The 12,943-nt window shown below is 57.0% G+C and overlaps 2 protein-coding genes across 2 annotated transcripts; both read left to right on the top strand.

Moving 5' to 3' along the window:
* The first annotated feature begins 5,270 nt into the window (after positions 1-5,270).
* C16H19orf84 (chromosome 16 C19orf84 homolog) lies at positions 5,271-6,514 on the top strand. Its single transcript, XM_004597133.2, has 2 exons — positions 5,271-5,417; positions 5,953-6,514. The coding sequence occupies exons 1-2, from the start codon at positions 5,383-5,385 to the stop codon at positions 6,491-6,493; spliced, it is 576 nt and encodes a 191-aa protein (XP_004597190.2). The 5' UTR covers positions 5,271-5,382; the 3' UTR covers positions 6,494-6,514.
* A 1,375-nt stretch (positions 6,515-7,889) lies between these two features.
* LIM2 (lens intrinsic membrane protein 2) lies at positions 7,890-12,234 on the top strand. The gene is made up of 4 exons (XM_004596944.3): positions 7,890-8,064; positions 10,390-10,539; positions 11,521-11,655; positions 11,872-12,234. Exons 1-4 carry the CDS (start codon positions 7,890-7,892, stop codon positions 11,931-11,933), a joined length of 522 nt encoding a protein of 173 aa, XP_004597001.1. The 3' UTR covers positions 11,934-12,234.
* Positions 12,235-12,943: the final 709 nt, after the last annotated feature.

Below are 12,943 nucleotides of genomic sequence, written 5' to 3'. Positions count from 1 at the left end.
ATTAATCTGCCTTTCAATAAAATATTTTTTAAGGATTATTTGTTACTTTTATTGGAAAGTCAGATTAACAGAAAGGAGAGACAAATATCTTTCATTGGCTTGTTCACTCCCAAAATGGCTGCAACAGTTGGAGCTAAGCTGATCCGAAGCCAGGAGCCTCTTCCGGGTCTCCCACACAGGTGCAGCGTCCCAAGGCTTTGGGCCGTCCTCCACTGCTTTCCCAGGCCACAAGCAGGGAGCTGGATGGAAAGTGGAGCAGCCGGGATACGAACCAGTGCCCATATGGGATCCTGGTGCTTGTGAGGGCACACCTGGCTCTCCATAAGATACTAAAAAAAAAAAAAAGGAGGAGAGGGGAAAGAGAAGGAAGGAGATGCAGCCCAACCTGTCACTCAGCTGAAATCCCATCACTCCTCTTCCCATCCAGTAGGACTGGACCCTCAAACGGGACAAGGACCATGTGGCTCCGAGATCAATTTCCTTCCCTCTCTCCTATTTGTGGTCCATTTCTCAAAGCAGTGAGGCTTGGAGAAGGAACAACACAGTGCAACGAGACCCTTGACCTAACTGGCCGTAGCCGAGACCTCTGCTGGCCGAAGCTCCTCCCCAGCCCTCATTAGCCCAGTGCCCAAGACAGGCTCTCTTGCACAGCAAGAACCCAAGGACTCAGGGGGGTCCATGAGATCGTCTCAACTCCCGTGTGCCTGCCCATGGTGACACAGCTTTCCAGGGACAGAACCCAACTTTAGCATCCTGTCAGCTGGACTCCAACCACAATGTCTGTATCCCCTGTCCCATCAGGCAGCTAGCGAAGCCATCCTGTCCCTTGATGGAAATTTTCAGGATGGCAGGATCGCTTTCCTATCCGTGTTATTCCTTCATTTAAATTTTCTACAGGGGGCCAGCATTGTGGTACAACGGGTTAAGCCACCGCCTGTGACACCAGCATCCCATATGGCTTCAGGCTGAATCTGCTGCTCCACAGTCAACCCAGCTCCCCACTAATACACACGGAAAAGCAGCAGAACATGGCCAAAGAGCTTCGAGTCCCCTGCCATCCACGTGGCAGTCCCAGAGGGAGTTCCAGGAATCTGGCTCAGTCTGGCCCAGCCCACCATTCGGGCAGTGAGCAAGCAGATCAAAGACCTTTCTGTCTCTGTAACTCAGCCTTTCAAACACATTTTGAGGAAATAAAAGACAAAGCAGAAAATCAGTGTTCCTTATGAAGAAACAGCAATCCTACAACCCCACCTCCCACTATTTCCCAATTTGAACTTTTTTTGCCCAACAGTCAAGGCCATTATCATCTCGACACTTCTAACCTGACCTCACAAATACTCTTCTGCCTAAAAAAAAGGGGGGGAGGGGTCTGTGCATGGAAAATCCTTGGAACCCCCAAAGTCTCACTCAAGCACAAGTTTCGTGGAAATAAATTCAGGACAGAAAAAAACCATGAACTGGGGTTGCCTGTGCAGAGAGGGAATTTCCTGGGAGTTGAGTAACAGTGTACAGTATTTCAACAGGCTGGAATTATTCATTCATACCCGTCAGATCCGTGTCTTTCATGACAAACTTCAGAAGAACAAGCAGTGGACCCTAGCTGATGACATGAAAAAAATTAAGAGGAAATTCAAAAAGTAGAAGGAAATCGTGGATGGATAAGAAACTTAGATGCGAGCTACGAAGTGTACCAAGAAGTCAAAACAGAATCGAAAGGGTGGGCAGACAGCTGGTCACGGTGCAATTCGGTCATCTCCTGTGTGTGTGCGTGGGCCTCCCAAGCCACACCCTCCATGGGAGAAGATGCCCTCCCCAGGATCCGCAGTCAGCCATCGCCCCCACCTGGGGCACCCAGTCCCGCGAGCAACACTTTCGCATTGTATCAACTACCTGATTTATCGTGCCATTTTTGTTCCAGGACCAGAGCAAAGGGCGGGACACCGGCTGACCCACCCCAAGGCTCTGCAGTCCCCTGGGGAGACTGTAAGGGGGTAGAACGTGCGGGGTGGAGAATGAAGGTTCGATCCTACAGCTCAGTGAGGTGAGGTGAGGCCCCTGCACACACAGGAGGAGGGGAGAAGAGAGGATGGATGTGAGGCTGCAGGGCTGGAGGGGAGCGGCGGCTGCCTCCGCCCCGGCTCAGGGGTGGGCGGCGGGCGGGAAGACCCGGCTGGTGGTCGAAAGGGGATCTCGTGAGTCTACGGGGAAGCATGGGGGGGGAAACCTCAGCTGCTGCAAACAAAGACCCAGGCAGAAAAAGAGCTCAAGAAAGCGCGCGAAAAAGTGCGAGCCAATCAGGGCACGAGGGCGAGGCCGCTGCAGCCAATCCGGAGCGAGGTTGCTAGCTCAGCGCAGGACTGGGAAACGACCCCTCGTCTTCCGGAAACGGGGGGTAACGCGCGCTCGCCCGCCCGCCAATCTGAACGCGGGATGGTAGCAAGGCATGGGCGGGGCCGCCGCACGTCCCTCAAGACGCGGGAGTTAATTGGTCCTTTTCCAGAACGGCCCTGCCTATGCCGGAAGCGTTTCCTTGGTGACGCGTCCAGCTCTTCCTGACGCGCTGGAGTGCAGTGCGGCCTCCTGCAGGCCGGCGGAGACAGGCCGGCACCGGGCGTCGACTTCCTGGTGGACAGTAGAAGGAAGGCCATCCGTCCTGCCGCGACGGTGCTGTCTCGTGAGGACGCGGACTCCGGAAGCGTCACCAGGCCACGCTCAAGGTCACTCCCGGACTTTTCTAGAACCTCAGAGCAGCCAGGAGGACGGTCAGGGCTCGAACCCCTGCACCCACAAGGGAGACCGGGACGAAGTTCCTGTGTCCTGACTGGCCCAGCACGCGTCATGGCGGCCAGCTGGGAGATCTAACTCTGCCTTTGAAATAAAGTACTTTTTAAACAGAGCATTATGAATTTCTCCCAAGAAAATACAGAAGTGCTTGCACCTACATAAGTTATGCAGATTTTTTTTAAAGTTAGTTGTTTTTATTGGAAGGCAGATTTACAGAGAGAAGGAGAAACAGAGAGGAAGGTCCTCCTTCTGTTAATTCGCTCCCCAAATGGCCGCAAGGGCCGGAGCTGAGCCAATCTAAAACCAGGAGCCCTGAGCCTCTTCCGGGTCTCCCACACAGGTGCAGGGTCTCAAGGCTTTGGGCCGTCCTCCACTGCTCTCCCAGGCCACAAGCAGGGAGCTGGATGGGAAGCGGGGCTGCTGGGATTAGAACCAGCACCTATATGGGATCCTGGTGCATGCAAGGCAAGGACTTCAGCCACTAGGCTACTGCACTAGGCCCCAAACTATGTGGATTTCAATATGTTTTGGCATCCAAATAAATCTGTCTTTTAAATCTGTTTTCCCAAAAACATTTTGGAGTGTTCTTGAGTCTGGCTCCTGCTTGTGAGCAAGAGGGACTGGCCAGGAAGATCAGTAGGAATACGTGGGCTGGGACTTCGCCCAGTCTGTCACCTCCACTGGTCCCCTCCCCCGTCGACATGGGCACCCAGTGCCCTTGATGCACCCTGTGCTGTGGAGGACAGAGAAGCAGGGGATCCCTTGATGACTACATGGAGGTTGCATTCTAAGTGGAGGTGCCAGTAGATTTCCGCCCACCCCCTAAAAGTTAACCGCACCTGGTTCGTATGTTCTATGAAGGCATCATTTGCCTCATTAAAGACAGATAGGGGCCAACACACCCTGCCTGGGTGCCCGTTTGAGTTCCAAGCTGCTCCACTTCCCATCCAGCTCCCTGCTGTGGCCTGGGAAAGCAGTGGAGGAGGGCTGAAGTCCTTGGGACCCTGCACGCATGTGGGAGACCCGGAAGAGGCTCCTGGCTCCTGGTTTAGGATCAGCTCAGTTCTGGCCATGGCAGCTATCTGAGGAATAAAGCGAAGGATAGAAACTCTCTCCCTTTCTCTCTTTAGCTCTGCTTTTCAAATAAGCCTTAACATTTTTTTTTTTTTAATTTTTCGTGATACAATCCCACAGGCTTAGGGGCTTTCCCCTTCATTCCCCACTTCCCCCATCCCACCCAATAAACCTCAAAATTAAGATGCATAAACCCACTGCACTCGAGCCGCCACTGAAAACAGACTTTTGAGCTCGGTTGCTTGGGTTTGAATCCCAGCCGTGCCCCTTACCTGCTCCGTGACCTTGGACCAGTCACCCCCTCTGAGGTCCAGCTGAGTCTCGCACGCGCTGAAGGCTAATAGGTGGGATTCACTAGAAGAGACCCCCATCGGCTGTGACAGCTCCTGGAGGCCTGCCCAGGATGCCGAGTGCCATGGAGGGCAGACATGAGTGGACCAAGCTTTGACCAGTTTCTGACAAGTGGACACTCTGAGAAGGACCGCCAGCCAATGGACCTTGGAAGGCCTCAACCTTGGAGCAACAAGATCAACGGAATCCCAGAAACCGCTCGGGTGGTGAACTCGGAACAGGCTCCACATCAGGGCCCCTGGGTGACACCGGGTGGCCCTCCCCATCCCCTGGTGCAGTTAGGCTTCTGGGAGCAGCCCTCTGCTGTCCCCTCGTCTCCAGATACAGAAAGAAAAACAAATTGGAAACAACTGTCTCATCATCCATTCCCCTCCATCCCTCAACCCTTCTCGGCCTCGTCAGTGGTCCACATGGGCCTGTATCCTTCTCAACTATGTCAGCATCATCAAAAATAAATTTATTCTTAAAAAGGAGAACCCCCCATCGCTGCCCTGTTACCCTCAAGGAAAGACAGCAGCGCTGCAGGGGGGAGAAGCTTGCAGACGGAGAAGCTTGCAGACGGAGAAGCTTGCAGTGCGGGAGCCCAGAATCCAAGGGCACGAAAGACTCAATAGCAGAGCAGGTGTGGGCTTCCATCATCACAGGTCATTAGCTGGGACCGTGGGCAATGACAACATTGGGGGGAACGCGGTGAGCAATTCTCAGAACCCACTACAGGATTTTTGCAACTTCCTGCCATGTCCAGGGACCCACATTCCCCCTCCTGACTATCCCTTTCTGGCTGAAGGACAAGCTCGGAGGACCATGCAGTATGGGGTATGGAGGACAATCAGGGACACAGGACTCCTGAGGTCTGAGAGAGAAAGAGCTGGGGTGTGGGTTTCCCCAGGTATGAAGAAGGCTGCCGGCCTGGATTGTAGGGGCCGAGGGAGGAGACTGGGGCTTGCACTCCTAGGTCAGCCGGAAGGAGCTGGGGACTCGGTCCCCCTGAGGCCCAAGGCGGAGGAGTCTGCCTCTTGGGGTGCTGGGCGTTGAGGCTGTAGACCCGGCCTGGGGCGACACTCTGCGCGCTCTGCACTCGCACTGCGGGAACAACGTCCCCGCCTGCCGCCATTCCGCCAAGGCCCAGGGCCGTGGAACTTGCTGGAAGACGCTGGAGACCCCCTGGTGAGGATGGACCAACCGAAGGGCGAGACTGAGTCCGACAGGTGAGAAACAGAGAGCCTGCACGACACCCCGAGAGAGGGCGCAGAGGTCTAGCGAGAGAGGCCAACCCACAGCTCCCCCGCTCCAGGGCGGTGGAAGAGCTGAGCGGGGGAGGGCTCCGGGGATGATGGCAGAGAAGCCAGGTCGTAGAGGGTTTGAAGGGACAGAGCTAACCCTGGGCTTAGAGAAAGAGAAGTGGATGTGTCAGATGGGAATCTCCGAGAACGGCACAGGGCACAGACGCGGAGGAGGCCACACCACCGGCGTCCTTGTGGTGGGAGCCCTGGCCACACCCAGCCCTTGTCCTGGCACTGACCAAACCTGTTTTTGATGCGAAGAATTAAGGTTCCCCCAAAGTCAAAGAATTGAGCCCCCAGCTTAAGGGGGGCAGCTGGATGCCCTGTGATGTGCCGAGGTGCACGGCGGGGCTGGTGCAGAGGGGAAGGTAAGAAGTCGGGGCCGTGGGCAGGTGCACAGGTAACCCAGCAGCAGGAAAATGCTGAGTCTAAGATCCTCAGACCCGTCCTCTTGTCCTAGGAGCAACCTGCCCCTGCCGTCGCCTGAGACCGAGTCATGTCTTGCTGCATCCTTCCCAGCCCTCCCAGCCTCGCTCCTGGGCACCCCAGACCCAGCCCACCTGGGGCTGCCCGAGAGCCTGGCCTCGGTCACCGTGCCCATCCGCCTGGACGCCCTCTCCTACCTGCTGCACAGCGCCCTCCTCGGGGCCTACAGCCTCCAGCAGTCTATGCCTGCCTGCCCATGCTCGGCCCAGGACTGCTGCACCCAACCCAGCATGGCCAAGAGGCCACCCCGGGGCCGCAGCGGGTGGGAAGCATGGCGCAGGCCAGGCCGCGGCCAGGGCCCGGGCCCGAGTCCAGGTCAGGGCCAGGGTCAGCAGCGATGGGGCTCAGGGAGGGCTGAGCTGCCCGAGAGAGGCTGGCCGGGGAGACCTGGGGCTGGCCCCAAGACCCGACCGACAACACCGCCGCTGCCCACCCAGGATGGGAAGAAAGCACAAGGCCTGGAGCCCCCCCCGGAGACACCCCCGACTGCTGAAGACTGGGAGTCTGAGTACTAGGACCCTGGAGGTCTGGTACCCAGGCCCCCTGTCACCTGGTGAGGGGTTTCTCCTGAAGCCAAGAGTGACCCTAGCCTTGTGAGAGAAATCCCCGGAAAGACCCTGTTCTCATCCCCCCCCCCCCGCCTTAGGGGCAAGTCCTGGAAGTTTCCCTGGTGGACCCTGGACTTGGCTCAGAAGCCTGAAAAGGCCGGAACCTCACACCCACATCTGTCTCTTTGGTCCCTAACCATGTTCTGGGCATTCCCACCCCGCTCCTGAGCCGGCAGCCAATGACTGGCTCCAGTCCCGTCTGTACCCCGGGTTCCCCATTCGCAAGCTCCACTCTCCTCCTGGCACCCCAGGCCCAGCCCCCCTGGGGCTGTCGGAGAGCCTGGACGCCCTCTCCATGCTCAGTCCTGAGCAGCCTCTCAGCCCAGCCCTCAAGTCTGCTTCACCTGCATTCCCAACTCCAAGCCCCCGCCCCACCTCCATCCCCCACCACCCCCTGTTATCCCACAGGAGCCTCCGGCCAGCGATCAGCACACACACACCTGTAGCCCCACCCCCTGCCCTGTTTCTGCTTCCCCAAAGGGGAGGCCTTGGTTGAGAATAAATGTGTGCCTTGTCTGTCTCTCCTGTGTGTTCAGTTAGGCAGCCGGGTGCTGTGAGCAAGGCCTGTGGGGAGAGGGGAGTTCACAGAGGGTGGCCAGTGGGGCCAGGAGAGGGTGGGGGTGGCGGGTGGGAGCCCCTGGATCCCTGCCTCAGCGCATTGCATTCGGAGGCCCTTTGCCACGGCTGCAGTTCTGCCCGCTGGAAGCTGCTGGATGGCCGAGCCATTGTGTGGGAAGGCTTAAGGGATTGGGTGAGGGGTTGTGCCGCAGGGCCAGGGAGGCCCCCCAGCGAGCTGGGCCAGCTCAGTCTGCACAGAGAGGCCAAGGCAGAAGGAGGGCTTGGAGCAGGCTCCACCGCGCAGGTAGGCATTGGGTCCGGGATCCGCAGCTGGTCCCTCCCCAAGGTCCTAGGGGACAGGTGCTTCCCTGCCTCTCATTGGGATGTGGTGTCCCAGCCCCCAGACCCTCTTCTCCCAGGGACCCAAGGTCCTGGCTCCCAGGTCCTCCTCCCGCAGACCCAGGGGTAACCCCAGTCCCTTTTCCCTCAGACCCAGAAATCCAGGTTCCCAGCTTCTCCTTCCTCACACCCAGGGGTCCAGCCCCGCCCCTGCTCGTTCTGACCCAGGATTCCAGGGCCCCAGTCCCTCCTCCCTCAGCCCCTCCTCCCTCACACCCAGGGGTCCAGGCCCCAAGCCTTTGCACCCCAGGACCCAGATCTCTACCTCCAGAGCCCTGGTAACTCCCATCCCACCACCTTGCCTTCAGCAGCGCCTCCTCCAGGCTCCCCTTGCCCGCAGATCGCCATGTACAGCTTCCTGGGCGGAGGCCTGTTCTGTGCCTGGGTGGGGACCATCCTGCTGGTGGTGGCCACAGCGACAGACCACTGGATGCAGTACCGGCTGTCGGGGTCCTTCGCCCACCAGGGCCTGTGGCGGTACTGCTTGGGCAGCAAGTGCTTCCTGCAGACGGAGAGCATCGGTGAGCCTGGGCTGGCAGGGGCGCAGGGCTGCTGGAGGAGGGGATGGGAGCCCTACAGCACAGACAGTGGAAGGGACCTACCCAAGGCCACTCAGCAGGGAGGGGACAGAGCTGGAATTGGGCTACAGCTGGGAACCAGGCGCTTCTTCCAGTTCTGTCATGTGAGTGGCAGGATCCAAGCATGTGGGCCATCGGCTGCTTTCCCAGGCCCAGTAGCAGGGAGCTGGTCAGGAGTGGAGCACCCAGGACTCGGACCTGTGTCCATGTGGAATGCTCGGGCTACGACAGCAGCTTAACCTGCCAGGGAGCAGTGCCCTTCCCTCTGGGTGTTTGGCAACTAGAGACCGTGAGCGGTGGCCCTGGGGTCAGCTGCTGCAGGAGGTGGCATTTCCTGACTCAGGAAACTTACAGGCATGGCAGGCTGAACTGAGGTCGCTGCCAGCCTGGCATTTTCTGACAGCTGTGGATGAGAACATGATAGCCACCATGGCATGCAGAAGCCAAGCGGATACCCTACACGTGCCAAAATCCTGGGCAGAGTGGGATTTGACCACCTGCCATGCGTCTGGCCACCTGTGTCTTGGATCTACAGCTGTTTACGTTCCCACAAAGCAGGTTTTGCCTCAGAAAGCTGTTCTCCTGCGGGGTTTGGGAGAAGAGTCTTGGGCTATGGCAGGTACGCGCAGGAAGCTGTCTCCTGCCTTGCCTCGGGGAGCCAGCCTGCAGGGAGGGACGTGTGGTGCTTGTGCGCCATGGGGGTTCTGAGACAGGAAGCTTTAGAGAGGCTTGCTTGGGACTGGCAGCCATAAACACAGACACAGAGTACATCAGATAACATGTGTCGAGCAGAGCATCTTGGTAACATTGTATATGAGTCACTGTAGGAGAATCTAAGTAAATACAGTTAGGATATTAAGGGTACATTGTACCTTGTGCTGTGAAACAATGTGATATATTGTATATATTTATGTGAGACATAGTATATACTAAATATACATATATAATGCATGAATCCTGTGGAATATACTTTTATATGCTAGAGTAACTAAGGACTATTCAAAAACTTCATGGAAAAACTATGTTCAAAAACTAAAGAAAAGGGCTGAGCACGGTAGCCTAGTGGCTGGAGTCCTCGCCTTGCATGTGCCAGGATCCCACATGGGCACCGGTTTGTGTCCTGGCAGCTCCACTTCCCATCCAGTTCCCTGCCTGTGGCCTGGGAAGGCAGTCGGGGCAGCCCATAAGCCTTAGCACCCTGCACCCGTGTGGGAGACCAAGAAGAGGCTCCTGGCTTTGGATTGGCCAGCTCCAGCCATTGAGGCTACATGGGGAGTGAATCAGCAGATGGAAGATCTTCCTTTCTGTCTTTCCTCCTCTCTGTATATCTACCTGTCCAGTTCATACATAAATAAATTAAAATCTGAAACAAAAACTCATTTAAAAAATGCATGAATGTCGACAGCTGTTTGCATCAAAACCAGCTGCTCTTCCGGTCCATTTTTCCACAAGCTTGTTGAAGTGCTGTCATGTAACATGTTAGCAAATCCATGCTGGTGACAGATGGCTGCTTCCAGGAGCAAGCAGGAGCCTTTCCCGAGGGCCTGCTGCGTGCCCCGCGCTGTGCTGAGCGCTGTGTTGGGACGGACACGTCTCTGTGTCGCTCAGCTAAGAGGGCGAGCCAACGGTTTGTTTGAATAAGACTTGACCCCGTTCTCCTGATGAGGGATGGGAGAAGGCCCCACCCCACCCTGAGCTCTGTGACAGTGACAGGCACCTGCTTCGTGTCATTGAGTCAGCCCTGAGGGACAAGGTGATGCCTGTTTATTGAAGGGGTAAACTGAGGCAGGGGGCAGTGGAAGGGCCTGTCCTGGCCCAGCAGCTGAGTAAGTCACAGCCCTTAGCTTGGTTTCCAGAGTACAGACCACAGTGGCGCGTGTGGCTAATTGGTTTGCATGGTATTTTAGCACCTCTAAAGTCTTGGCCAGTATTTCAAAGATCTGGAGAGACTTTCACATACACATTTGGATATGCAGCTCTTTCAGAAAAAGAAAAAAAATTCCAATTTTGCATGCCCCGCCTCCATAGCCATGCCAACAGCTGGGCTCTGAACAGCGGCCTGAAGCGGGGCAGAGGGAGGAGTGTCTTGGGAGCTGGGCTTTGCCGGGTGAGAAGGAGTTTGTAGGGGAAGCAGATGGCATTTGCAAAGAAGTGGAGGAGATGGAGAGAAGGAGGAGGTATGGTGGTCCCCAGGCTTGTGGTGACCCCTTCCTGCCCTGCGCACTGGGAGTGGAGGAGACCTGGGCGTGACCGTGGGGTCCCCTGCAGCATACTGGAACGCCACCCGGGCCTTCATGATCCTGTCCGCCCTGTGTGCCACCGTGGGCGTCGTCATGGGCGTCCTGGCCTTCGCGCAGCAGTCCGCCTTCACCCGCCTCTCCCGGCCCTTCTCAGCTGGCATCATGTTCTTTGCCTCCAGTGAGTGATCCACGCCACCCCAATCCTCTTCTTGCCCCCATCTCCCTGTCCTCTCCGTGCCCCCACACCCCAACTCACAATGCTTCCTCATTCCCGTCTCCCCACCCCATCCATGCCCTCAATACCCCCACTCTCTCTACTCTTCCTCTTTGCCCCCAACCCCTCTCACCTCTACTCCTCTTCATCCTTTGTCCGACCCCATCGCGACCATAGGCCTGAGCCTGGCCCACTCCTATCTCCACCCTACACTAACACCACTACCCCCAGAATTATGGGTGGACCGCACAGCCTCCGGGGCACAGCCCCCAGTGAGCCCACCCCTCCTCACAAAACAAGCAATCTATCAGTGTCACCGCCCCGTTGACCAACTGGCTTCCCAACATAGGGGCTCCCAGGACCAGTCAGGATCAGATACTTGCCGGAAGCTCTCCTTCTTACAGTCTCAGTTTGAGCACAAGAGGATGTGACTCAAGGTCAGGCAAACGAGGACAGTGGTCTCTCTCCTTGGGGTCAGACGCCACCCTCCTGCGGGGGTCCCAGACAAGGAAGCCCCCACTGAGCTTCGGCACCAGGGTTTCACTGGCCTGGCATCGTGTAAGCCTGGCCAACTGCATCACTGGTCATTGATGAAGCTCACTCTCCAGCTCCTCCCTTCTGCGACAAAGCTGGTGCCAGGCGGCCCGCAGCACCCCCTCGGCCCACCCACCAACACGCATCCACCCCCTCATCACGTCGCTGGTCTTGCTAGAGACCAGAGGCATCACCCGTTGGCCCATGAGTGACAGGGATGCTCTTTACTTGAAACTAGGTGACAACCACCAAATTCCTCATAGTGTAACACATCCCCATCCCACTTCCAACTCAACCTCCTGCTTATCCTCCCCGTCCCCAACCCACCTCAACTCCTTTCTCTACCATCATCCTCCACACCCAACCCCAGCCGTGGTCACCCGCCCACTTCCTCCCGCCCTCTCTCCCCAGCCCTCTTTGTCCTGTTGGGCTTGGCCATTTACACCGGTGTCACGGTCAGCTTCCTCGGCCGTCGCTTTGGGGACTGGCGCTTCTCCTGGTCCTACATTCTGGGCTGGGTGGCCTTGCTCATGACCTTCTTCGCAGGTACTGGGGGACCCAGGGGTGGGAAAGGCAGGGTTTGGGAGGATGGAATGGCAGGGTTGGGGGCAAGGGGTGCCCACATGGACCGCAGGGAGGTTGAATGCAAATTCCATACATGAGGTGTCTATGGGCTGTGGGACAGCCAAGCTGAAAGCCAGCATAGTGTTGCAGAATCCTGGGCGGTGGGAACAGTATCGACTGGGATCCATTCTCACGCAGGAATCTTCTACGTGTGTGCCTACCGGATGCATGAGTGCCGGCGCCTGTCCACGCCCCGCTGAGCCCACGTGTGTCCCCCCAGCTTCTCCCAGAACTGAAAATGAAGTCGCTGAAAAGGAGGGAGAGAGACCTGAGATCTGGGTTTCTGGGAGCGTGATGGGGCTGGAGCCTGGGCACCAGGCGGGGTGGTTGGCTCCTGGGTCCCCACGGTGGGGGGAAGGAGGAAGGATAGGGCCTGGCTGGAGGGTGGGGAGGAGACCCAAGCCCCCTTCCCACCTCACCCCACCAGGCAGGTTGCTAGAGATGTGCGGTATCCTTTAGAGGAACTTTTTGGGGTCTAATAAACATGATGTGAAACTCTTACACAGCGGTGAGTGGTTAGGGTGGGGGGAAACAGTGATGGGTGTGGGGTGGCCCACATTGCTCAAGGTTCGGTAGGGATGGGGAAGAGGTAAGTCACGCAGTGCCTGCCCAGGAGTTAACCGCAGGACAGCCCTGAGGAAATGGAAATGAAGATACTGTACACATCCTTCTCCCACAGCCCCCCAAAATCATAACTAGTATGATGGAAGTAGACGTATTCTCCAGGGCTGACCGCAGTCATGTTTGTAGTACGGATAATCCTGGTCTTGTCATTCCACTCAACTCGTTACTCACTCAACTTTTCCACTTGAGACCAGGCACCTCAAATGTCACGGGTCTAAAAATAAGTTCCTGAGGTCTTGATCGCCGCCCGCCCCCCCCCGACACACACCCAGTACTCTTCCCACCGTCTCCCCATCTTACAAAAAGACAAGCCCTACTTTATCCAGCTGCCGAAGCCAAGGACGTTGGTGTCCTCGGCTCCTGCCACTCCGACCTCTGTCAGCAGCTAGAATTGGCTCTGCCTGCAAGGTGCGCCCAGCAGGTGTCTGCTTCTTGCTCAGCCACTGTCAGCCCCCTGGTCCGAGCTGTAACCATCACCTCGCTCTTAAGTCACTGCCACAGCCTCCGAACTCTCCACCCTACTTCTGTCCTCACCTTCCTCTTGTTCCCTATAGAATATTCCTGAACAGTGTCCAGCTTGTTTTAT

Source organism: Ochotona princeps, chromosome 16 (genome assembly GCF_030435755.1).
Source record: "Ochotona princeps isolate mOchPri1 chromosome 16, mOchPri1.hap1, whole genome shotgun sequence".
Classification (NCBI taxonomy): domain Eukaryota; kingdom Metazoa; phylum Chordata; class Mammalia; order Lagomorpha; family Ochotonidae; genus Ochotona; species Ochotona princeps.
This window is presented reverse-complemented; position numbering and strand designations above follow the sequence as displayed.